The sequence below is a fragment of the Tachysurus fulvidraco genome, chromosome 26 (genome assembly GCF_022655615.1).
Source record: "Tachysurus fulvidraco isolate hzauxx_2018 chromosome 26, HZAU_PFXX_2.0, whole genome shotgun sequence".
NCBI lineage: Eukaryota > Metazoa > Chordata > Actinopteri > Siluriformes > Bagridae > Tachysurus > Tachysurus fulvidraco.
In genome coordinates, this window is record NC_062543.1 from 15,383,703 (window position 1) to 15,408,332 (window position 24,630).

General features: G+C 41.2%; 2 protein-coding genes across 6 annotated transcripts in view; both read right to left on the reverse strand.

The window, feature by feature from the left end:
* Nucleotides 1-8,149, reverse strand: part of LOC125138446 (immunoglobulin lambda-1 light chain-like) — a 45,175-nt gene extending 37,026 nt beyond the window's left edge. Inside the window, exon 1 of the mRNA XM_047809501.1 lies at nt 8,124-8,149. The gene's annotated coding sequence lies outside the window, so the exon portion shown is untranslated. The remainder of the gene's footprint in view (nt 1-8,123) is intronic.
* On the reverse strand, nt 3,696-23,253 carry LOC113662936 (immunoglobulin lambda-1 light chain-like). 5 transcript variants are annotated; one of them, XM_047809509.1, is made up of 5 exons: nt 23,207-23,253; nt 19,052-19,176; nt 18,634-18,959; nt 4,647-4,680; nt 3,696-4,201 (listed from the first exon to the last, which is right to left on the reverse strand). In XM_047809509.1, exons 1-5 carry the CDS (start codon nt 23,236-23,238, stop codon nt 3,879-3,881), a joined length of 840 nt encoding a protein of 279 aa, XP_047665465.1. In that variant the 5' UTR covers nt 23,239-23,253; the 3' UTR covers nt 3,696-3,878. The 5 variants fall into 5 exon arrangements, with proteins under 5 accessions (XP_047665465.1, XP_047665463.1, XP_047665464.1 ...); XM_047809507.1 differs by lacking the exon at nt 23,207-23,253 and adding an exon at nt 7,509-7,533 and having other exon boundaries at nt 18,659-18,959; nt 19,052-19,238; XM_047809508.1 differs by lacking the exon at nt 23,207-23,253 and adding an exon at nt 13,618-13,621 and having other exon boundaries at nt 18,638-18,959; nt 19,052-19,238.
* Between the last annotated feature and the right edge of the window lie 1,377 nt (nt 23,254-24,630).

Consider the following 24,630-nt stretch of genomic DNA (forward strand, 5'->3'; position numbering starts at 1 on the left):
GGAGGAGACGCTCAACATCACACACCACAGAATGTGTTCATCTACATTTCAGAGAAGAAGTTCATCATTTACATGAATCTAAGATGTCAGCGTGAGGAGCAGCAGGTGTTTCCTGAGTGTGTTTCTCCGTCCGTGATGTACGATGAGTCAGTGTTAAACTATAGAGACTGACAGGACCATACAGTTCAGTGTATTATCTGCACTGGGAGAAGGATGAAAGCTCTTCTGGAGGTCCTTTATTACATGAATATCTGACTCCAGGTTATACTGAATTACTGACACTGACTCCAACCATCAGATCAAGTTAAAACAAGTCAAGAAGCTTTTATTGTCATTTCAACAGTGATGCAGCTGCTCAGAATGCTCTCAATGGTCCCTCTGTAAAACATATTCAGGATGGGGGGAGGGAGATGTTCCTTTGTAAGAAGTTGAGACGCTGCTTGGTTTTCTTGGTGATGGAACTGGTGTTCAGTAACAAAGCTGAAGTTCTCCGCTAGATGAACACCAAGAAATTTGTCTCTAAACATGATCAATGCACGGTACCTCTGGTTTCAGACAGTTCTTATGCCTTGCAATCGTGTTAACATAGATAAAAAACTTCAGATCCTAATAACTGAATGTTCAGCTTGATCTGTTACAAAGCGCTGACACTGCAGACTCCTTACAGAAAAACCTCACCATAACAATGACTTTTTCTTAGATATCCGGTTATCTTTTTATTATAAAACCTTATAATACACGGCGTGTCCACCATATCAGGCCTTGTAACTTAGCTGTTACTTTAGAAACGATAATAAAAAATATTAGTATACCATCTGACCATCATGCATTATCTTCTTAACAAGATCTATTTTCTGAGGAGTTTGCTTTATGTTTTTCAATTATTGTAGATCTGCCCAGGAATGTAAGAGTGATATCATGTAGTCAGGACACCTCAGGAACTCTGTTCTTGTATAATTACTGTCTAAACGTTATAGATTCTATTGATACATTATGGATTTCACTTTTTTTTTGTGGCTGTATGTAAACAACGCAGTCTTTGACTAAACTTGACAAGCTACATGGCGTAACATGCTGTAAGATACTTTAACGCTAGTACTCAGGACAGATTGGATCATGTTATTGGTTTAGATAAGAGGATGGGTGTGACATTTACAAAAAGACTTAGTGTCAGTGTAGAATTTGGGTTCTCCCCAATTTAAAGTCTTACTGATAATCAGGGGTCAAAGTTCAGCTACTCAGTTCAGTCATATGACTTATTTTGTTGTAGAGCCCTGCTAAAATAAGGGCCTAATAATCATTTAGTTTGTGTTTTATTTTGCACTAAATCGGTAAAAAATTATTACTTTCAAACAGAAAAGAAATAAGTAATGGAAATACTGTTATAAAAAAAAAAGTTTTGTATTGACCAATGAGGTGGGTTTCTCACTGATCTCTGGAGGTCAGGGGGCGGAGCGGAAAAAAAAACGTTGTGAAGTGAGTGAGTTGGGTCGGAGGACACGAGGTGACCGACAAACGTGTGCACATCGGCGGTTCGGGGGAAAAAAAATACTGTGGCATTGAAAAGAAAAAAAAAGAAACCTAACAACCGAGTTTGCAGACGACATACAAGGACACCTAGCAGATAAGAGACTGCTGAACAAAAATAAACCGGAATGAACTCTATGTGAGGAGCGCATGGTGTGCGTTCCCGCGTTCCCGCGTGTGTGCGTTCCCGTGACAGACAAAAGGATATTTCAAGTTCTTTTCATCTGAGTGCTTAACGGTTTGCAACGCGAATGGTCGTGTACAGTGTGTGAGCACCGGAGAAACTAAGGCTACGAAATTCGGCAGGAGAGACCGGTGCCCACGTGGAGACTTCTACTGCATCTTGGCTTCGTTTACATCGTTGGATGGTGGGGTGCTTCTCTTTTGAGTTTCCCTGTTCAGTTGGATTACGTGAGTACTACAGTATAAGGTGTTCATACGTTTCACCTGAGCTCCAACTAAGTGCACCAACAAAACATTTAAATCCCAGCTGGGTAACATTTACATTTGTGGGGATTTGGTTTGTTTTATTTACACTTGTTGGAGAGAATAAATGTTTGTTTATTGTTTCTACATTACAATCTCCTGTGATTGCTTCTTTAATGAAAGAGGTTGGTGAAAGGCCTGTAGCTTTTCTGAGATTTATGTTATTGTGTTGTACGAATGCTTTTTACTATTAGGTGATATTATTATTATTATTATTATTATTATTATTATTATTATTATTATTATTATTATTTACTGTTACTATTTATTATTAGGTGGTCTGAGTGATAGAAGAGAACAATTAAAGAAACACTGAAGTCTGAAGCCCGAGGTTAAATACAGCAGTTTGGGTAACTTTGATAGTACACATCATACCTTTTTAATAAATTAGTAAATTTAGATGTGCCTCTCACGTATAAAGTTATTTCCCTAGACAAATCAGAGCCAGTTAATCAGTGAGAGGGTTACATTGTACTGAATTTTTAAAACATGCTTAAACCTGCTCTGTCAGGTCTGTCATGGGCAAGTGTCAATGAACAGCCACAAGATGGCAGCAGTTGTTGGCTAGAAAGAACTACAAAAAACAACAACAAATAATTCAACACATTCAAAGAATCAAGACATTCAGTCATCCATTTAATTACTTCTATCATCTGGTACTTCAGATGTACTGTGGGTTTTCTCACATAGATGAATTTTGAAACCATAGATGAATTCTCAGGTCTTCCAGGATTTTAAATAAAATGGTTACATCAGCTCCAACAGGCAAGCGCTCCAACAGGCAAGCACTCCAATTCGTTTTTGTAGTAGACATTCTAATGTCTCAAGTTTTAATGGAGAATCGAGCTCAGTGATCAGGTACATGAGGATCAGCATGACTGGTGATTCTCAGGCCAGAAGGAAGAAACTGGGTTCCATTGATGGATCCAAACCTCTATAGATTACAGGGCTCCACCACCTCCATTCAAATAATCCTGCTTTTTTCTTTCCAAGGTCAATCATCTAAATGAAGGTCCAAAGCCAAAGGGGTGAATGTCTGAAATAAGATACCATCAATTTCACAACTGCTTTTCTAGAAGCTGGTATTCTCCAATCCACTTCCCTGCCTGATCCAGTCCACTCTTTTTCTGAGTGAATATAAACATAGTTTGCAAATTCAAGTGTTTCTTTTTAGGTGTTTCTTGGTTTGGACTTTCCTTTCTTCTTCACATCCCAATCTGGTTTTGCCTCTTTATCTTATTACCTCTTTGTTATGGTATTGAACTAAATGTAATGTGGCTAATTGACTAAAATGTAACACAGATACGGAAGTGAAAGAGAGAAACCACATCATTTACATGGAGCTGAAATTAGAGTTCAGGAGCCAGCAGGTGCATCCTGAGTGAGAGAGAACGTCCTCACACTGATTAGGACTCTGAATAATCGTCTCTTAGAGAAAATCTCATCAGTGCTCCTCATTTATACTTCAACTGAACAAATAACTCAGTTCTCTCTTTAACACATTAAACTGGACGGTCATCAGTGAATCATTTTCTGTGGACACGAACATCAAAAGACAAAAATCACAAAATCCATCCAGTAGAATTTTATTAAATAGAATTTGATCCACTCCTGCTGTAATTCTGTTTGTGTGCTTTGTTGATTTGATCTTTGCAAAGTTAGTTCAGAAAATCACAGATTAATTGAATTTCTTTTCATGATATGCGCTTTATTAAACTTCAATCTATTTTTCAAACACAAAAGCAAAACAATGACATGATCAGGACATTACAGTCTCAGGAATAAGAAATTATTTTCTACAGTGTAAACTACGGGTCTTAGAAGGATTTGTGACTGAACAATTAACAAGTGAAACATGATCTGGTTCATTCACTGCATTTTGACTTGTTAATCTTCACCGATGCGGCTTTTCCTCCAGCAGACGCTTCACACGTTATGACTTTGTCGTTGTCCCACTCGGAGCTGTCGATGGTCAAATAGCTGCTCAGTGTGAACTTCTTATTGTCCTGCTGCTGTGCAGAGCCGGTGACGACTCCACTGGTGACCGAGTTCCCGTCCACGAGCCAACTCACGTCAGCGAAACCGACAGACATGTCGCTGGCCAAACACACTAGAGTGGCTTTTTTAGTCTTCAGCTCTTCAGTGGACGGAGGGAGAACCTTCAGAACAGGAGACGGGAGAGCAGCGTCTGATTCCACACACAGAGGGAGATAATCATTACACAAAACAACACAAATCCAATGTGCACACAGGAATCTAAGACATCTTTATAGAAATGCTTCCGTTCACAATGAAGCCATAAATCTGTCTGTGTGGCAGAAGATCAGGAACAAAATGAAGAACTAGAACAGATTTATACTTTGTGTTGAGACAGATTCCATATGAGAGATCTGAATTAACATTTAATAATAGAAATACATTTCAAATGAATTACAACCTGAGAAAGTAACTGAACATTTCTCTGGCTCACATGTTAAAAGTACAGAATATTGAAAATTGTCTGAAACGAACAATAAAAGACGTATGAAACGTGTCGGAATAAATTTCTCAAACCGGGAAAAGAAATAAAAGTGTGAATCTGAGGCAGTGTAGAAGTCTAGAGTAGGAAAAAAGAGGTGAGAAGTTTTACTTACCGCTGACGATCAGCTTTGTTCCTTGGCCGAATACCACAGTGATTCATTCAGTGTCCTCACCCGTACAAAAACCTCCTCAGATACAGAAGTGAAAGCAGAAGAACTGAAACGTCCTCCAGACTTCAGCTCTCACTTCTACTGTCTACCATCAGCACACACTCCTTTAAGGTCCCGTTCCCGTGGCAGTGAATCACACGTCTCTGTTATACACTGTAGCGATTTTGGCTCGCGAAACAAGGTAAATATTTATGAGTCATTATAACATGTTATAATGACTCCTAAATATTTTAACATAAGTTGAAATTGACGGTAATGGAATTACCGTTACAATTATTTGGTCTGTTCGTCCACTGAACAGACCGTGTGATCTTTATTAATTCTATGAAGGAGAAGGCCAAGAAAGATTCACTTCCCTTTTACTGTATACCGTAATTTAAATTAAATTAACTTAATAGAGCATGTAGTTCAGACCAGATGTTGCAGGTACCTTAAATTTGTGAGCGATACTCAGAGACAATCACTTGTGGCACAAAAATATGGCATTTAATGAATGAGACAAACACAACATAAATCTAACTACACAAACAAACAAAAGAAATAGGGAAAACAAAGATGAAAATAAAAGAAATTAAAATTGGGGAAAGGGAGGAAGAGACTCGAAAGAAGAAATTAGAGAAAGGAAAGAAAGGAATGGCAAGCTTAAACTTCAAAATTAATCACACCCTACCTGGGAAATCGTCACCGGAAACTTAAATTCACCTTAAGACACAATACAAGGTTCATACTTAAAATACGCATCTAAATTGGTTGGTAAAGGAAACGGTTACTTGCATTGGCTTACTGCACAAGAGTGCGGATGCAACAGAGAAATCTCTGAAAAATCAGTTAGGGTGGGGTCAGACGTTCTTCCAAGTTCTCCTGAAGATCAGAATAATTGTCGTTCTGACCATGGATTGGTGGTGTTTGTGACAATTTAAAGGTCGTGAACTCCACCCATCTTTGGGGAGATGACCAATACTACGGCCAAGATTTTGGAAGGAAAAACTTCCTTTGTTTCAGGTGTCTGTGGGCGTGGTTTAGCTATCAAACTTTTAGATGACTTTAAAGTTTTATCCAAGGTGTATTGAGACGGTATGGCACCTTTCGTGCTCAAATAAAATACACCATTGTTTGAAAAACGAGTAACCGATAATTTTGTGGTCATTTGGATACTAAACATGAAGGGTAATGACGGTATAAAGGCAGCGGTACATTACATACACAGATCAGTAATCTAAGGGTAACTGATGTTAATATGATATTGTGTTCTTATAAAGGCAAAGAAACAAAAATGAAACACAAAACAAAATGCACTTTCATTAGGGAAGTAAAAAGAAAACGATAGCTTCGTATACATTCTGACATCAGACCTTAAAGGGGCATACGGCATTAGAACAGGTATACATTAACATGCCATGATCAGTAATTAGAGTATAACTGATGTTAAATACATCCTTATATGAATAAAATACACCCTTGTCAGGGAAGTAAGGAGCAAATAATTTTAAGTCAGGCAAGCCTTAAAAGAAGAATCACATTACAAAAGGGTTATAAGAATGAGAACCTTAGAGTATCTTATCTTCGGGTTTTATTAGTAAAAGGAATGTCTCATTGTGTTGTGTGTGTGTGTTCTGGTTGAGGGCCCCTATGAGTTCAATCAGAGAAGCGGCATGAGGTTATCTGGTCTTTTTGTAGGCTCCAGTCATTCTGGAGCCAGTTGTGTGTGTGTAAAACTGGGTTACTCATCGGTTGATTGAAGATTAGATGCAGAAGTTTAGGGTGCCTTGGGACCTGTACTAGATGCTACACACCATTCTGTTCACACGTCCTGTTAGGAGGATTAGAGCACACGGTCACATCTTTACTGGGAAACCTCCTGGACATCGTTATATGACATCATTGTGAAATGGAAGAAGTTCGGATCTACCAGGTCTCTTCTTCCAGCTGAATGTCTGACCAAACTCGGTAACTATTGCTAGAAGGGCCTTGGTCAGGGTGGTGACTAAAACCCCAGTGAACATGTTAATTAGAGCTTTAGAAGTCCTCCACAGAGAGAACAGAACCTGCTGGAGGTCAAACCATCTCAGAAGTACTTCATCTATCAGGTCTGTAGGGTCGTGTGGCTAGGCAGAAACCACTCCTGAGGTAAAGCCATATGACAGGCAATTAAAAGTCTCTGAGAACAGGACAAACAACATTCTCTGATCTGATGACACAAAACTGAACTCTAGGCTGAACTCCCAAGTACCACATCTATGTAAACCAGATCATGAACATCTACTGGCTAGTACTATTGCTATGATGAAGCATGGTGGTGGCAGCATCATGTTGTGGGAAGGTTTCTCAGGGGCAAGAACTGGGAGAGAGAATGAATACAGACAAATACAGAGAAGTCCTTAAAGAAAACCTGCTCCAGAGTTCATATAATGTTCCACTATTCATCAAGGCCACAACATTAAAGCTAGAACTTGTGGTTTTGGGTTATGATATGAAGACTGATGGTCAAAATGTGCATTTGTTCCATCTTAAATTGAATCAAATGTAAAACTGAAGGGTCAGAATACTTGTGTTTAACTGTTGCAGTAATGTTGTGTCTTACACAATAACAGTAACATTGTGGAATAAATGGAATAAAAAGTCGTACCATATCTGTGATCTTTACATGTGAAGAATTCAAAGTGTCTTCATTGAACATTAAGTGAGTTTCCACTTCAGTTCCAATGATTTGAAGTTGAGGTTTTTGTTCTTTCTGGTGTTGTGTGAAAGCAGAAGTGAGTGTGAGCAGTGAGGAGGTTTTTGTCATGGTGTACATCACTGTGATACGTATTCTTTAGCAGAGCTGTCCCATGTCTGACAGTAATACACTGCTGAGTCTCCCACCTCCACATTACTGATTATTACCTTACAGTCTGATTTAGATGAACATGTTGATGTAAATTTTGGAGACGAGAAACCAGATCCATATTTAGGAGAGCTCGAATCGTAATGGTGTCTTAACACATACTGAGGAACTCCTCCAGGAACCTGTTTGTACCACCATGCATCTCTATCCGTGACAGTCCCCAGGTTACAGTCCATGTTGAGCGCCTGTCCTGCAGTCAGTGTGAGAACAGGAGGCTTCTGTGTCACCACAGTCACACCACTGACACCTGGAATAAAAACAGCACACATGTTACATGGCTTCATGCTCACATTAGATGGAGGCCGAATGCTGATGAGCTCCAGAGTTGTGAAATCTTACATGCGAGAGCAGTGAAGAGAGAGCAGAGCGCTGGCAGCATGGTGTCCGTGTGTGATGGGACTCTGGTGCTGAGTGAAGAGATGAGCGGCGTGACGAGCAGATAAAGGACAGGAGGAGGGGCAGAGGGAGGAGACGCTCAACATCACACACCACAGCTGAAGCTCTCCACAGTGATGTACTACATACTGAAGACTCACCTCACTGTTATTATTAACACACCATCAACACTCTGACACACACCGTCTTCTTATAAACACTCTTTATTCATGATCTGATCTCAAAGTGATCGTTACAATGACACAGTTTCTGTTGATGAAATCAGTCAGTAACATGTAGAACGTGTTCCTCTACATTTCAGAGAAGAAGTTCATCATTTACATGAATCTAAGATGTCAGCGTGAGGAGCAGCAGGTGTTTCCTGAGTGTGTTTCTCCGTCTGTGATGTACGATGAGTCAGTGTTAAACTGTAGAGACCGTAAGAAATTACAGATAACTGCACCCAAATTCCACTCCAAGGTACACATCTAAAATACGTTTAGGACCCTAAACGTATACACTTGATTCAATCATTAGTATTTGAGCGGCTGCAGGACATCAAGGATCGCCACGAACAAAGGGTTTACGTGACCGTGATTACCATTTAAAGTGACCACTTGGTTGATTACAACTGTAACAATAACAAGACAAGTTGTGTAAGTGACCATGATTAGCATTTAAAGACATCTGTCACAGTGTGACAGGGTGAGACAAAAAGGCGAGTGAGGATCCAAATGCAGTTTGATGATTTAATGACAAAAACAGGAATCAGATAAGCAAGCAAAACAGGCTAGAACATAGAGCGGAACAGAGAACAGGAAAAGGAACAGGAACAGACAACATAACATACCAAACACAAACAACGACCAACACCAGGGAAGTGAACAGACAGAGTAAATGTAGTAGACAGGAGACAATCACAAAGCAGAGACAATCAGAGACAAAGACACCTGGGGAAGAGATGGAATGTAATTAGTGTCCATGGTGAGCAGTGAGAGGCGGAGCAAACACCAGGGAGAGACGGCAGACCGAAACAAGGGGAAAACACAGACAGACACGTTACAGAGCCCCCCCCCCTACGAGCGGCTTCCAGATGCTCCAAAGTCCACAAAACCCAGTTCAGGAGGGTGGAGCGAAGACGCAACCAGGGTGGGAGGGTGGGTCGGGTTCGTGTTGTGGTGGTGCCAACCGAGCAGGAGGCCGGGGGTGGCGTCAGCCGAGCAGGAGGCCAGGGCGGAGCTGGGAGAGCAGGAGGCCAAGGCGGCGCCAGGAGAGCAGGAGGCAAAGGCGGAGCCGGCAGAGCAGGTGGCCTGGGCGGAGCCGGCAGAGCAGGTGGCCAGGGCGGTGCCAGAGGCGGAGCCGGAGACCAGAGCAGGACCGGAGACCAGGGTGGTGCTCGAGGCGGAGCCAGAGACCAGAGCAGGACCGGAGACCAGGGTGGTGCTGGAGGCGGAGCCAGAGACCAGAGCAGGACCGGAGACCAGGGTGGTGCTGGAGGCGGAGCCAGAGACCAGAGCTGGACCGGAGACCAGGGTGGTGCTGGAGGCAGAGCCGGAGACCAGAGCAGGACCGGAGACCAGGGTGGTGCCGGAGTTGGAGCCAGAGACCAGGGCAGGAACGGAGACCAGGGTGGTGCTGGAGGCAGAGCCAGAGACCATAACGGAGTTGGCAGCCAAGGTGGTGCTCTGGGCCTGTGAACAGGGACAGGAGGTAGAAGGACTGGCAAATCCAGCGAAACGAAACACAGGACGGCTAAAACAGAAACATACATAGGTTCAGGCCAGGCAGAGAGTTCAGTTAGTTTGGGTGTCACGATGTCGACTGTGTTCTCCAACTCAGTCATTTCGATCGACCCGGTCGGTTCTGTTGCCCCGGTCGGTTCGCCAGGTTCCGTCGACCCGGTCGGTTCCCTCGACCCGGTGAGTTCGGCAGGTTCCGTCGACCCAGTCGGTTCCGTCGACACGGTCGGTTCGGCAGGTTCCGTCAACCCGGTCGGTTCCGTCGACCCGGTCGGTTCGGCAGGTTCCGTCGCCCCGGTTGGTTCCGTCGACCCGGTCGGTTCAGCAGGTTCCGTCGACCCGGCTGGTTCCGTTGACCCGGTCGTTTCCGTCGACCCGGTTGGTTTGGCTGGTTCCGTCGACCCGGTCGGTTCCGTCGACCCGGTCGGTTCCGTCGACTTGGTCGGTTCGGCAGGTTCCGTCGACCCGGCTGGTCCAGCTGGCGGCTTAGGGATGCCGGCCTCCCCAGCCGACCTCATCGCGGTATCCGCCAGTTTGGAGACCAGCCGGTTAGCACGGGCCTCAGCCGAGCTCGCCGGTACGGTAGTACTGGTGTGCACGGGACTAGGCTGTACTAGAGACTGGACTAGAGATGGAATGTAATTAGTGTCCATGGTGAGCTATGAGTGGGCGTAGCAAACAATAAACATCAGGGAGAGACGGCAGACCCAAACAAGGGGAAAACACAGACAGACACGTTACAACATCTGGATAAAGAACAAGGTGTAGCCCAGCCATTTGGGGGACATTCAGTTATTACGCTCAATACACATTAAAAGCGGAACCTCATTTAAACTACAAAGAGTAAAACAGTATAAAATGCTTGAGCAGGATTTGTTCTGGGTTCTTATTGACTCCGATGAACCCAAAGTAGTACATGTATTTTGTCACTGCCATACTGGAATAAACTTCTTGTTCTTCATTAAGATCTTCACCATCATCGTCTTATTTTCACACACATTTTTTTATTTCTTACATTGGCGAGCCAGCCAGGAGGGATTCCAAAAAAAGGTGGGGAAAGGTAAGAAAAGTGGAATTTTCTTCTTTTACGCTGATTTTGATTCAGGGAACACCCACATTTAAAAAAAAAAACCTAGCAAAGAAATGTTTTAGTGTAGAATAGAACATAGAGTAGAGCTTATTGATCATAAACAGGAGGAGTTACTGTTAAGCCTATTCTGTACATTTCTGTTTAAGATTCTAAGGGAACTGAATTAACCCGAAGCAGTGTGGTGACAGAGTTGTATGTGAATTGTTGTTTATAAAGTAACTGAATCAAAGTGCTTACGCTGATAGGTTTCTAAAGTAACTGAAACTTGTGTGTTTGTTATAATTCTGTTAAGATTCTAAAGAAACTGAATCAGCCCGACGCAGTGTGGCAGTTGAATAATAGCTAAAAGTGTTTCTAAAGTAAGTGAAACAGTGATAGTGTAAAGAGCCAGACGCATCGCAGCTCTGTAGAGTTTAAAGCAATAACTCGAGGTAGCGTGGTGTTGTCTTAAGTCTATGTACTGTGGTTAAGTAAACGTTAGGTTTTAACGCAAAAAGAAACCTCGACGTACTGTGGTTTTGTCCGACGTACTGTGACAGTGTTAAACTTACGTTTTTAGTCAAAAAGTGCTGTGGCTAAGAAGACTGTTTTAAAATATAACAAAAAACCGACGTACTGTGGTTTTGTCCGACGTACTGTGACTGTGTTACTTTTATAAATTGTTTGTGAGTGTTACTGTTTGTGGCTGTTTGAATGTGTTTGTGAGTGTTACTGGATGTGAGTTGTGAGTGTTTGTGAGTGGTACAGTAGTACAGTAGAACTCGAGGCCAGACGGAGTGTGTCTGTGTCGGAAGCAGGAGACTTTTGAGTTCAAAAGCCCGACGTACTGTGGCTGTTTTGTTCATTTGCGTCCGAAGTACGGGAGCTGTGAATAAATAGACTAATGGTTATTTAGATAGCATGTAGTCACAGAAACTGTGTAAAGTTTGAATACTAAGATTTAAGAGAAGTTTTGAGTTTGTAAGAATGGAACAGCTGATTGTTAAGTACATCGCTAAACACGGTTTCCAGGGAATGTTTGATGGAATAGAGAACATTGTTGATAAACCATATGAGTGGGCTATTTCTAAGTTTGAAAATGACCCTAAAATGTCACTAGAAAGACTTTAAATGCATTAAAGGCTGAAAATGAGCAACTGCCAATCTAGACTAGATGATGGGATTATCTCTAAAAGAGATTACCAGATTAGTGAAATACTCTGGAAAGAAGAAAAGGTTAGGATGCAGAATAAAATCAAATCAAATTTTATTTGTCACATACACATACATACAGGGTACGATATGCAGTGAAATGCTTTATGCAACTGTCTGGTATAAGAATAAAAAAGATATACAAAAAGTATAAAAAAGCAATAAATATAAAAATCTGAAAATATAGATGAAGAAATAATGTATATACATATGCATAAATATACACATACATAAATGTGTACGGTATTGAAGATTGTCCTTAAAGTGTCCAGTTGCAGTATGGTGTGTAAATAGTGTATAAAGTGGCACTGTGCTGTGCAAGTCCAGAGTTAAGTGACAGTGACAGTCCAGAATTAAAGTGTCCTTGCAAAAGAAGGGGAGGGGGGTGCATAGAACAGTGGGGGATAGAGAGAGAGGTCCAGTGCTAGATCCTGGGTGTCTCCGGCTTTAAACCCTTAATGGCCTGCGGGAAGAAGCTTCTCCTCATCCTCTCTGTGTTTGCTTTCAGGGAGTGGAAGCATTCCTTACAACTAACAACAGCATGCTTAGTTCATCTGTGGAGACATTGGTCAAAGATTTGGAGGAAGCAAAGTTTGCTTGTCAATTCCTGATAAAAAATGGCCGACTGAAACTAGCAGCAATAAGACATCTGTATGTGGCATGTGGAGTAATCAAGTTCCTGAAATGTTTAGACAGCGATGGGAACTCAGAAAGAGATTCTCAGTCAGTCAGTAGTCAATACTCTGACTGTACAGTTAAGTTCCCCATGGCTCCAATTCACTTGACTACAACTATGCGTGCTAATGGAGGAGGAGATGAACCAAGGACCTCTTCTATGGTCAAAGGGTTTAAACCCAATGAGGTAGAAGCTGTGATTAAAAGTATTGGTGAATTTGATCCTGCCAAACAAGATCCATTAGACTTTCTAAAGGTTTTGAACAATATGCTGACATTTATAAATTTACAGATGGTGATGCGTGTGTGTTGTTAACTGTGTGTTTGCCTGACACTTTGTCTGGAACGTTAAATCAGAAAGTCAAAACTAGAACTGCCAATAAGTTAGAGAGGAAACAGGCAGTGCTTGAAGTCCTAGGTGTAATGTCCGTTGACTGGGGTAAAATATCGAATGTGCACATGAGGACAGGGGAGCATCCCAGGGCATTTTCAGAGCGATTATTGGAGACATTTAAAACTTTCTGTGGCAATCCTGACATCACACCGAATGATGTCAGTTTTAAATCTGCTTTGATTAACAAATGTGACTCACTCACCCGTTCTGCTGTGTCGATGTTTGTAACACATCTCTCTGATTAGAATGACATTATTGCTAAAATGACACAGTTTTTCAACAACAATGCTAACACAAAGAGATCCCATCCTGTGTCAGCAGTACTGTAGGTGTGAAAAATCTCAATAAGAATAGTGCCAGCCAGGTTTCATGGAAAAAAGAGAACTATACTACTGGCGATAGAAAGGAAAGACTACCCCCTTGTAACCATGATAACCCCCCTGGTGTGTAATTCATGTGGCAAAGAGGGACATATTTCAAGGGAATGAAAATCTTCCCTTAAGAGATCAGGCCCCAAATTTAAACCAGTTACAGGCTACAGTAAACAGACTGAGAAAGGAGCTCAAGAATCTGTGCAACTCCTTGCCTGTTGTTTTTCACCAAGCCACTCAGCAAATTTGGCTAAGTCAGAAAAGCAAAATGCATTCTGGTCAGAATGTGCACCATTTGCATCACAATTTTGAAAGTAGTGATGATATTGTGGTAAAGAATTACCAAAATGAGGATGCATGGTCTGCTCACTGGGAGAGACTAGGCAGAGATTCACGTCACAAGCTCTGCCACAAAACTAAAAACCAACAACCTGGTAGGAGATCATTCCACATAGATCCATTAATGTCATAAAAAGCTGATGGCAGTCATAGGGGGCATGTAAATAGGCAAGTTTATTTTGTATGCATTTATAATATTTTTTTTGTTTGTGGTGTTTAAAAAACATAAATTCATAAATTCATTATGTTTTCAAGTGTTTTTCAGATCAAAAAGAGTTAAAGATGTGGGGATGGACTAGTATGGCAGCTCTCATGACTCAATAAAGATACAATAGTGCCCAACGCTGTCCCAAAGTGTTTATCTACAATAGATCCATGTTCCAGTCTTGGTGAACCTTACAGCACGGTCTCCAGTCCCAGATGAACAGTGTTACAGAAAGTGTAACAGGAATGTATAAGGTCTTCTTGACAACATTGTTCCTAAGGTATCACAGTGCTGTTGTAATCAGTTCATCACCTCCTCAGAGAACATCTTCAAGTAAATAATCGCAAGTACATGAAAGGATTTGAAAAATTGTTTGAAAGGATTTTAAGCATGGAAAATTTGGGAATATTACAGAAGAATGTATTAAAGAAAGGACTTTAAGGACTTTTAGGTTTATCACACAGTTACCACCAGGAGAATGGCGAGGATTGGACATAGAACGCTGTGACAAAACTACATTGGTTTTATTTATGTGTATGATGGTGATCATCTTCCAGTTTATCAGACAAAATGGAGCTGATCTGTAATGTCCAGAGGTGGCAAAAGTACACACATCCTTTACTGGGAAGTACAGATACTCAGTTTTTAAAAGACTCCAGTAAAAGTAGAAGTAGTGACTACACTCTTTTACTCAAGTTAAAGTAAAGAAGTATGGGCTCTGACATGTACTTAAGTAAAAAGTCGCCGATACTACTACCTGTTTGGAGTCAGCGTTCACATTCATCCCAAAGGTGTTCAGTAGGGATGAGATCAGAAAACAACCACATATAGCAGGAAAGGTCAGGTGACCCAATACTTTTGGAAATATAATGTATTCCAAGTGTGTCACCAAGGCCATATCCCAAACTGTAGGGAGATTCCAGCTCTGTCCTTGAAAACAACTTAAAATTATTGTGATGTTTTACATTTACATTTACATTTACAGCATTTGGCAGACGCCCTTATCCAGAGCGACGTACATAAGTGCTTAAATCTCTAACACTGAATACATTAATGCTGGTTCACTAGGTTACATACTTAAGATACCATGAGTTTAAAACATTTGTTCAAAGTTACAATGAAAAAGTGTCAAAGGTGTTTTTTTTTTTTTTTGTTTTTTTTTTAAATGCAAAAGATAAGGAAAGAAGTGCTAGTTGAAGTGCTTCCTGAATAAGTAGGTCTTCAACCGCCGCTTGAAAATAGCCAGTGACTCGGCTGTCCGGACCTCTAGGGGAAGTTCATTCCACCACCTTGGTGCCAGTACAGAGAAGAGTCTTGTAGTATACTTGCCTCTTACCCTGAGAGATGGTGGAACCAGTCGAGCAGTGCTGGTAGATCGGAGGTTGCGGGGTGCAGTGCGAGGAATGATGAGGGCTTTGAGGTAAGAGGGGGCTGGTCCATTTTTGGCTTTGTAGGCCAGCATCAGTGTTTTGAACCGGATGCGTGCAGCTACCGGAAGCCAGTGGAGGGATCGCAGTAGCGGGGTGGTATGCGAGAACTTTGGCAGGTTGAAAACAAGCCGGGCAGCTGCATTTTGGATCATTTGCAGAGGACGGATTGCGTTCATAGGTAGACCTGCCAGCAGTGCATTGCAGTAATCCAGTCTAGAAATGACAAGAGACTGAACAAGTACCTGGGCAGTCTGTGTGGACAAAAATGGCCGAATCCTTCTAATGTTGTAGAGAAGAAACCGACATGAGCGAGTCACATTTGCAACATGAGAGGAAAAGGACAGTTGATTGTCCATGGTTACCCCAAGGTTGCGAGCTGTGGCTGAAGGGGAGATCAGATCGTTGTGCAAGGATATAGCAAGATCGTGACCTGGGGATGAATCACCTGGGATGAACAGCAGTTCAGTTTTGCTAGGATTGAGCTTTAACTGATGAGCAGTCATCCATGATGAAATTTCTGCCAGACATGCTGAGATCCGGGCAGAAGCTGTGGCATCTGAGGGTGGGAAAGAGAAGATAAGTTGTGTATCATCAGCATAGCAGTGGTAAGAGAACCCATGTGATGAAATAACTTCACCAAGAGAGTGAGTATACAAGGAGAAAAGAAGAGGACCAAGTACTGAGCCCTGTGGGACGCCAGTGGAGAGTCTGCGTGGAGCAGATGTCACTCCCCTCCATGTTACTTGATATGAGCGTCCTTCCAGGTAGGAGGCAAACCATTCCCAAGCTGATCCGCAAATCCCAAGACTCTTGAGGGAGGATAAGAGAGTCTTGTGGTTGACCGTATCAAACGCTGCTGAAAGGTCAAGGAGGATAAGGACGGATGACAGTTTGGCTGATCTAGCAGTATGTAGCTTCTCAGAGACATCCAAAAGGGCTGTCTCTGTAGAGTGAGCTGCTTTAAAGCCAGACTGTTTGGGATCTTGGAGGTTGTTCTGTGAGAGATAGACAGACAGTTGATTATAGACAATGCGTTCAAGAATTTTTGAAAGAAATGAGAGAAGTGATACCGGTCTGTAGTTACTGATGTCTGATGGATCCAGAGCAGGTTTCTTTAGGATGGGAATAACCCTTGCTCTCTTGAAAGTAGTTGGTACCTGACCAGATGCTATGGATCTATTGACGATAGTGGAAATGAAGGGCAAGAGGTCTTGTGAGATGGTCTGGAGCATAGTGGTAGGGAGTGGATCCAATGGGCAGGTGGTAGGATTGCAGGACTGGATGAGTTGTAAAATCTCTTCTGCTGCCACAGTTGAAAAATGTGACAACGAAGGTGTAGGGGAATCCATACTCTGAGATGTAAGTGCAGTCGGGGCTGAAGTGAAGGTCCGGCAGATTTCCTCAATCTTCTCCTGGTAGAAAGAAGCAAAGTCTTCTGCAGTCAGGGAGGATGAAGAAGGTGGAGCCGGGGGTTGAGCAGAGAAGAGATGATGTTGTGGAATTTCCGAGGGTCATGTGAGGAAGCTTCAAGCTTTTCCTTGTAGAAGGAAGTCTTGGCAGAAGTCACATCTGAGGAGAACTTGACAAGAAGTGTTCTGTAAAAATCAAGATCTGCATCAAGTTGTGATTTCTTCCACTTTCTCTCTGATGATCTTAGCTCTCTTCGATTGTTGCGCAGCACATCTGAAAGCCAAGGAGCAGACAAAATGACAAATGACATTTTTTTACAAATGACAAAAATGACAAAAAATGACAATTTTACAAATGACAAAATTAATGTTAATTAAATTAAGCACTTCGTGTTTTTTGGGTTGACACCAGGGGCAGTTCTAGGGTTTCATCTTTAGGGGGTTTAGCCCTCAGTGAGAATTTAAAACAAGCGCGCTGCGCGTACCTGTGCTTCTCCGTTCTAATAAAGCAGACAGCTGAAGACGCACGTGTGAAACACTACAACACACGCGTGTAAAAGCAAAGTAAAAAAATCGCTTGGATCAAACTGATAAATTATTTTCTTTCCCATCGACAACATTTCCTACATTTTAACGTAATTTTTATTGTTTATTTATGAAAGTAAAAATGATCCTTATAGTTTCAGGGTGGCTGAGATTACAGACAGGGGGCTGAAGCCCCCCTAATAAAGGGCTAGAACCCCACCTGGGTGACACAATTCACAACGCATTCGCCAGGAATCCTTTTTGACGCCGATTATTACAAACATCTCCCTCATATATGGCCATGTGTGTTCAGGAATGTCCTCGTTGTTAGTTACTTTAACATCGGTGACTCCCTCTGAATGAACATTAGCCATTCCTTTTGTAGGCGCTGCTCATTGTTAGCTCCGCTATCCTTAGTCTATGTCTGATAGCCAGTAAATAATACAGTACACCAGTCACATGGGGAAAAAGCCGCACAATGATAGGATGATAGGCTGGAAACAGTGTCCAATGTGAAGGAATAATACTAAAAGTTATGAGTCCGTTTTGAAAATGTAAGAAGTAAAAAGTACAGATATTTGTGAAAAAATGTAATGAGTAAAAGTAAAATGTTGTCCGAAAAATAAATAGTGGAGTAAAGTACTGATACCAGAAAAATTTATTTAAGTACAGTAACGAGGTATTTCACATTTCTGATGCCACGGTTCAGAACAGTTCTGGTCCAAATTACTGCCACATCTTAGAAATCCACTGCATCCATTTGTCCAAAGATTGTAGAGAAAACATTATGACTGAGTGTTTAAGCGTTTCAGTGGAGATCCCAGTGAAGCAGTGTGGCCTGGAATCCTGCTGTTACAAATGTCTCTTGGTCTGAATTACAGAAGATAACTTTAAGTTACTTCAAACATCTCATGGATTTACTTTCTGCCACTTTCTGACCACATCAGGTATCTGTCAGGCAATGTCACTAATCACAAACATCAGAGGGAATCAGTGGGAAAGCTCTCGTATGTAGATCACCTGATCACACTGAGATCATTACAGACAAACAACTGAGCTGAGAACATGATGGAATCATCAACTATCTGTGTCTGTTTACATAAAAGTGGAATAAAAAGTCGTACCGTATCTGTGATCTTTAAATGTGAAGAATTCAAAGTGTCTTCAGTGAACATTAAATGAGTTTCCACTTCAGTTCCAATGATTTAAAGTTGAGGTTTTTGTTCTTTCTGGTGTTGTGTGAAAGCAGAAGTGAGTGTGAGCAGTGAGGAGGTTTTTGTCATGGTGTACATCACTGTGATACTTGCTCACTAGCAGAGCTGTCCCATGTGTTACAGTAATACACTGCTGAGTCTCCCACCTCCACATTACTGATTATCAGTTTATAATCTGATTTAGACGAGTATGTTGATGTGAATTTAGGAGACGAGAAACCAGATCCATAGCTAGGAGAGCTCCAGCCATGATAATGCCTTATCACATGCTGAGGAACTCCTCCAGGAACCTGTTTGTACCAGCGTGCAGACTCAGTAGTGACAGTCCCCAGGTTACAGTCCATGTTGGCCGTCTGTCCTGCAGTCAGTGTGAGAACAGGAGGCTTCTGTGTCACCACAGTCACACCACTGACACCTGGAATAAAAACAGCACACATGTTACATGGCTTCATGCTCACATTAGATGGAGGCCGAATGCTGATGAGCTCCAGAGTTGTGAAATCTTACATGTGAGAGCAGTGAAGAGAGAGCAGAGTGCTGGCAGCATGGTGTCCATGTGTGATGGGACTCTGGTGCTGAGTGAAGAGATGAGCGGTGTGACGAGCAGATAAAGGAGAGACTGCAGGGACGTGCTATAAGAGAGACAGGAGGAGGGGCAGAGGGAGGAGACTCTCAACATCACACCACAGCTGACTCACTACATTACTGTCATGTGCTTTAGAGTTCACATCTTTACATCTTTACACTGAGTTATTTACACTCAAAGTTATCATGTTCTGGATTTCTATCGTCTGTGGAATCCTACTGCCTAACTGAGTTTATCTCAAATATATTTATAATACATGAACATCCAGAGTTTGTCGTTCTTCCACACAGAGAGAAGTGAAAGAGAGAAAGTGCATCATTTACATGGAGCTGAAGTTTCAGATCGAGGACCAGCAGGTGCATCCTGAGTGAGAGAGAACGTCCTCACACTGATTAGGACTCTGAATCGTCTCTTGGGGAAAATCTCTCAATGTCACAAAGCACAGACTAATATGTAACATAAAAAACACACAGTTATTACTAAATGTAACTTTTAATAAATTTACTGGACTATAAAGTAAATTCTTGCAGATCTGAACCCTTGTACCAGATGTCACTTTAGCCTTTTTCTAAGATACCATGTCTACTATTTTAAGTCAAAAAAGCTCAGCATGATTTAGCAGAAATCATACCAAAAATGACCATCAAGGACCTGACAGACACCATCACTAATAAGTAAAGTCTCATATGTAGATCTCCTGATACAACCGAGTTCATTATAGCCAAAGAACTGATCTGAGCACATGATGAAATCATCATTCGTTATCATTATACCATAACTAAGGTCATTATCAGGGGTGAAGAAGAAAGCAGCAACAACAGGAATCTTACACGCAGGAGCAGAGAGCAGAGAGCAGCATGATGTCAGTGTGATCAGCAGAGCAGAGGATGCGTTCATAAAGCCTCAGATAGAAGTGAAAGATAGAAATCACATCATTTACATCGAGCTGAAATTACAGATCAGGGTCAGCAGGTGCATCCTGAGTGAGTGAGGACTTTCACACACTGATTAGGACTCTGAACACATCAGTACTTCTCTATCTATCTTTCTCTCGGATCCTTCAGATCCTCATGCTGCACTGAACACTTTGTATACATAAATTATAACATATATATTTAAAAAAATCATATATGAGGTATAATATAACACATATTAATATCACGATAATGTCATTTTCATTTGCACTGAAAAAAAGAAAAAAAAACTTCTTTGGAATTTCGTTCCACGCCTCTTCTGCAGGAGGAGTTAGATTGTCTTCTCCATTCCTAGGACAACGCTGCTCCCGTGTGGTGCGGTAAGGATTTATTTTTGGAACGGGGCACAGAAGCCTTTATTTTCACCACATATACATTACAGCACAGTTGAATTCTTTTCTTCACATACCCCAATAAGCTATGATATAGCTATGATACAGCGCCCCTGGAGTAGGGAGGGTTGAGGGCCTTGCTCAAGGGCCCAGCAGTGGCAGCTTGGCTGTGCTGGGCCTTGAACCCCGATCCTCCGATCAATCACCAACCCTTTCTGAATGTGGTATTGATGTTTCTGGCGATAAATGCTGTTTTGTTTTCCAGCGGTATACACTATAGACACACACGAGCATTCGCACAAGCATTAATGCCTGTTATGTGACATGTTATAGCTCATTCATGGACACGGAACGAACAGCAGACGAGTCTCACAACAGAGAAAATGGTTACGTTTTCTGTTTTATGCACGGAGACTCCTGTGCCAGTGCTTTGGAACAGTAATGGCAGGACTTCATGCTTTTCAGTTACATACATAACAAACCGAGTTATTTTTTTTCCTGAGGGCCATCCTGCAAAATAGCTCACGTTGCTAACATTTTTCTGCTTCAAATCCAAACGCAAATTCCCAAATCTGATTGTATTTTGCTTCACTTTACAGTAGAGTGGATATGAGGGCAAGTTGCAGTGTATTAGCATTACATGCAACCGGGTGTATGTTCCACGGTGCTGTTTGGGTGACCTCTCCTATCTCACACACATACACCTCAATACCTACAGTACACACTACAGGAGAATCCCGGTGCAACGCTCAGCGGCTGAAAATCGTATTAGGCGTTTACACCGACGCTGTCTGCTCTTCCAAAGGCCATGGGTATTATTAGCATTTGCAGTTTGGGAGTGCTCGACTCTCACATTACTCACACCATGTTCTCTTGCACGCCCACACACGCACATGCACACACGCTTCATCTAGAAATCTCCTTTCCACTTCCTCCTTCTAAAACTGTGTGCGTGTGTTTGTATTCAATTCCTGGCTAAAGTATTCCCCAGTCACCGTTAACCCTTAAAACTGTTTCACCATCCCACACGCCGTCTTGAAGAGAAATAATAAAAAGTGGCGTTATTAAATAACACATTAAAGACTCCTCCATGATTACGGTCTAGGCCGCAGGTTCGGTTGAGTACGGCTGAGATTTTGGGACCTTGGAAGGGGTTCGAAAAATAACATTCGATTACCAATCGATAAATAGAGCCTTAGGAATACTGGGTCCTAGAAATTATGTAGGAATAAAGAGAAATTTAAATCGATTGCAGTTTTTACACACACACACACACACACACACACACACACACACACACACACACACACACACACACACACTCTCTCTCTCTCTCTCTCTCTCTCTTTCTCTCTCTATGAGTTGTGTAAGTGTCCTAACACATAATTTGGCAGGAGTAACACTGCTGTTAATACACACTCTAATTCAGGGAGAGAAAGCTAACTGGTGTTACATAACACACACAGATCAGATGCTGTGTCACTTCACTATGATTTCGCCGGTAAAATCTAAAATCTAGACGCACAGACGTGTAATAAACCGTCATATGAATATCGTTGGCCCTAAAGACATTTATACAAGTGACTCAGATTAGCTATTGTGTTCGTTACAGCACCAGATGAACCGAATCTACAGTGTTGGAGATGGAAAAATAAAAGAATAAAAGAATAAATTGTGTAGCTGTGTACAGAGTGTCACTAGTATACGGCTATGTTGTAAATATCCTGTTGTCAGTGTTTTTTTCACCAGGTCACAGAGTTAACTAGTTATGGGTGAATGAGTTATTAAAAAAAAAGTGTTAGAGAAAGTGTTAGAGGTTCGACATTGGCGTGATTAATTCGACATGCAGTCGGTTGCATCAGGACGAGTAAAGAACAGCTGTGTGTTTGAGAGACAGAGCAACTGTGACTCTGCACCGGCGTCATCAACCGATTCTTTGAACCGACTCTTTTAGATGAACGTCGTGAATCACCTTTTTTTTTTTTTTAAATAAGTGAAAAAAACAGATATAATATAAGGAATGGCGCAACAAATATATAATTTTTACTTTTGATAAATAAGAGACTGACGACATTCTTCTTGTTTGTGGGACAAAACAGCAAGAAGCCGTCTGAAAGGTGAAAAACAAACGATTTGAAACGCCACGTCCGTCATTGTGCGTCGTGACGTCATGACGTAAACACTATAAAAATAATTAGCTGTTAAAGGTTTACACAACGATTAATTTATTAAACTAAGCAGCCGCCATTTTAAATTCTAATACAATTGTATTAGTTGATTTAGTAAAATTGCATTAGCATAAATTCGTTTTTTTTTCATACTTGGGAAATGTTGGTTGCTGTTATCACGATCAAGTAAATAACAAACTATCAAATGTCTCTGAGGAAATAACAGAATAGTATAAACTTAAAAAAAAAAAGTTATATATATTTTTAAACTACATGCACAGAAATATCCTGTAGATGAAATATGTAGCTAGCTCGATCACTAGCAAGCTACCTTAGCTAAAATTAGTAAGTAAAGATTCCATCATAATGTGTATTAATTATATTAAATAATACAGTTAAATGCTCTGTCGTATGACGTTCAGAGACATAGTGAAAGCTTTCAGCCTTGTGGAATACATGTCCAACCTCAGCTTAGTAGCATCATTATTAGCATAAAATTAAACAGATTTCTTTTTTAATTCTTGTGCAATTAAAACACACACATTCCCGAACCATAGAAAAAACTTCCAGTACTAGAATTTGTCTAAGAAACATCTACATACCTGGATCTTAACGTCTCTGAGCATTTCAACATCTTACATAATGAATTCCTTCAAAGCTTTCTGAGCGTGTGCAAAAAGGAGGGATATATAATAACAGCTGTGTTGATTTGGTACATATTGGCGGCTGCCATGGCAGCTTCACCAGTGTCAGCTGACCAGGAGCCTGGCATACTGACATACATGCATCCTTACATTCTTTTCCATCTCCTTCTCTCCAGCTTCCTTTTTCTCAATGGCACTTAGCCAAAGTCACCGTCTCTGAAGCAAACGAAGCAAACCGGGTCTTTTCTTTCAATAACAATTTTTAAATAACTCACTTGACATTCTGAAGGTAACGTAAAAAAATGCAAAAGTGAAAAACTACCAGAGGTGGGAATAAGTCACACATGTGCAAGTCACAAGTCATGAATGTCAATTCAAAGTCAAGTCGAGTCTTTTTTTTAATATTTGTCAAGCAGGTCTCAAGTCTCAAAATTGCGACTTAAGTCTGACTCGAGTCAAGTCGAGTCCTTCATCTCTGAGTCATGTAACTCAAGTCCGAGTCAAGTCTCAAGTCATGAAAGTCAAGTCAAAGTCAAGTCGAGTCTTTTTTGTAATATTTGTCAAGCAAGTCTCAAGTCTCAAATTTGACTTGAGTCAAGTCATATGACTCGAGTCCCCCAGCTCTGAAAACTACATTGGTCCAACTACATTGGTCTACCCAGTCTGTGGAGTAATATATTTCTTGCTAGCACCGCAATGGTATTAAGGTCAAGAAAACTTTGCCAGCATCCACTGATTAAGTGGATTAAGTAATTACCATTTTATTTAGAGTAAAGAAATGCAAAAATAAATAAATAAATAAATAAATAGCTTCATCTTAAGGTCTGTTAGTTCAAATTGGACCGAACGTCCTCTTCCATTAATACATTCAGTTATTAAGACAGGTAGAAAGCTGAGTTAGTTTCTTCGAAGCCCTGTAGGACTTAACATCGAATTTTGTAACAATTCTCTCAAATTTCACCAGATTCTGCTTCATCAGCTTTTAGCTTAGGGATTTTTATTGATGGATGACCTTAGAGATTTATAACCATATGCCTGTGCAATATAAATCAAGTGTAACACATCCTCCTCCTCCTCCTCCTCCTCCTCAAAGTACTTGCACACACACAGACACACACATAGACACACTGTGTTTAGCAAAACCTCTCAGTCCCACAGCATAGCTATACAAAAAAATTCTGAACTTTTTTTTTTATATTTAATCTATGAGTACATGATCTGAAAAAATTTAGATGTTCAACTTTGCAACTACGCAATAAATTAATTCAATTAAGAAAATTTCCAATGAGAAGATAATGCACATTCATTCTCGCTGGTGAAATATGTTCAAGTCTGTAACATGATCATCTGATAAGCTCAGTGTTGCAGTTCATTCTTTTTCA

Excerpts from the sequence above, each read along its gene's own strand:
- LOC113662936 (XM_047809507.1), bottom strand. The coding sequence starts at position 19,223 with ATGTTGAGAGTCTCCTCCCTCTGCCCCTCCTCCTGTCTCTCTTATAGC. Across the intron at positions 7,534-18,658 it reads GCAGTGTATTACTGTAACAC|ATGGGACAGCTCTGCTAAAG; the intron begins ATGGGACAGCTC and ends TTACTGTCAGAC. Across the intron at positions 4,681-7,508 it reads ACAGCTCTGCTAAAGAATAC|GTATTCGGCCAAGGAACAAA; the intron begins GTATCACAGTGA and ends TGAATCACTGTG.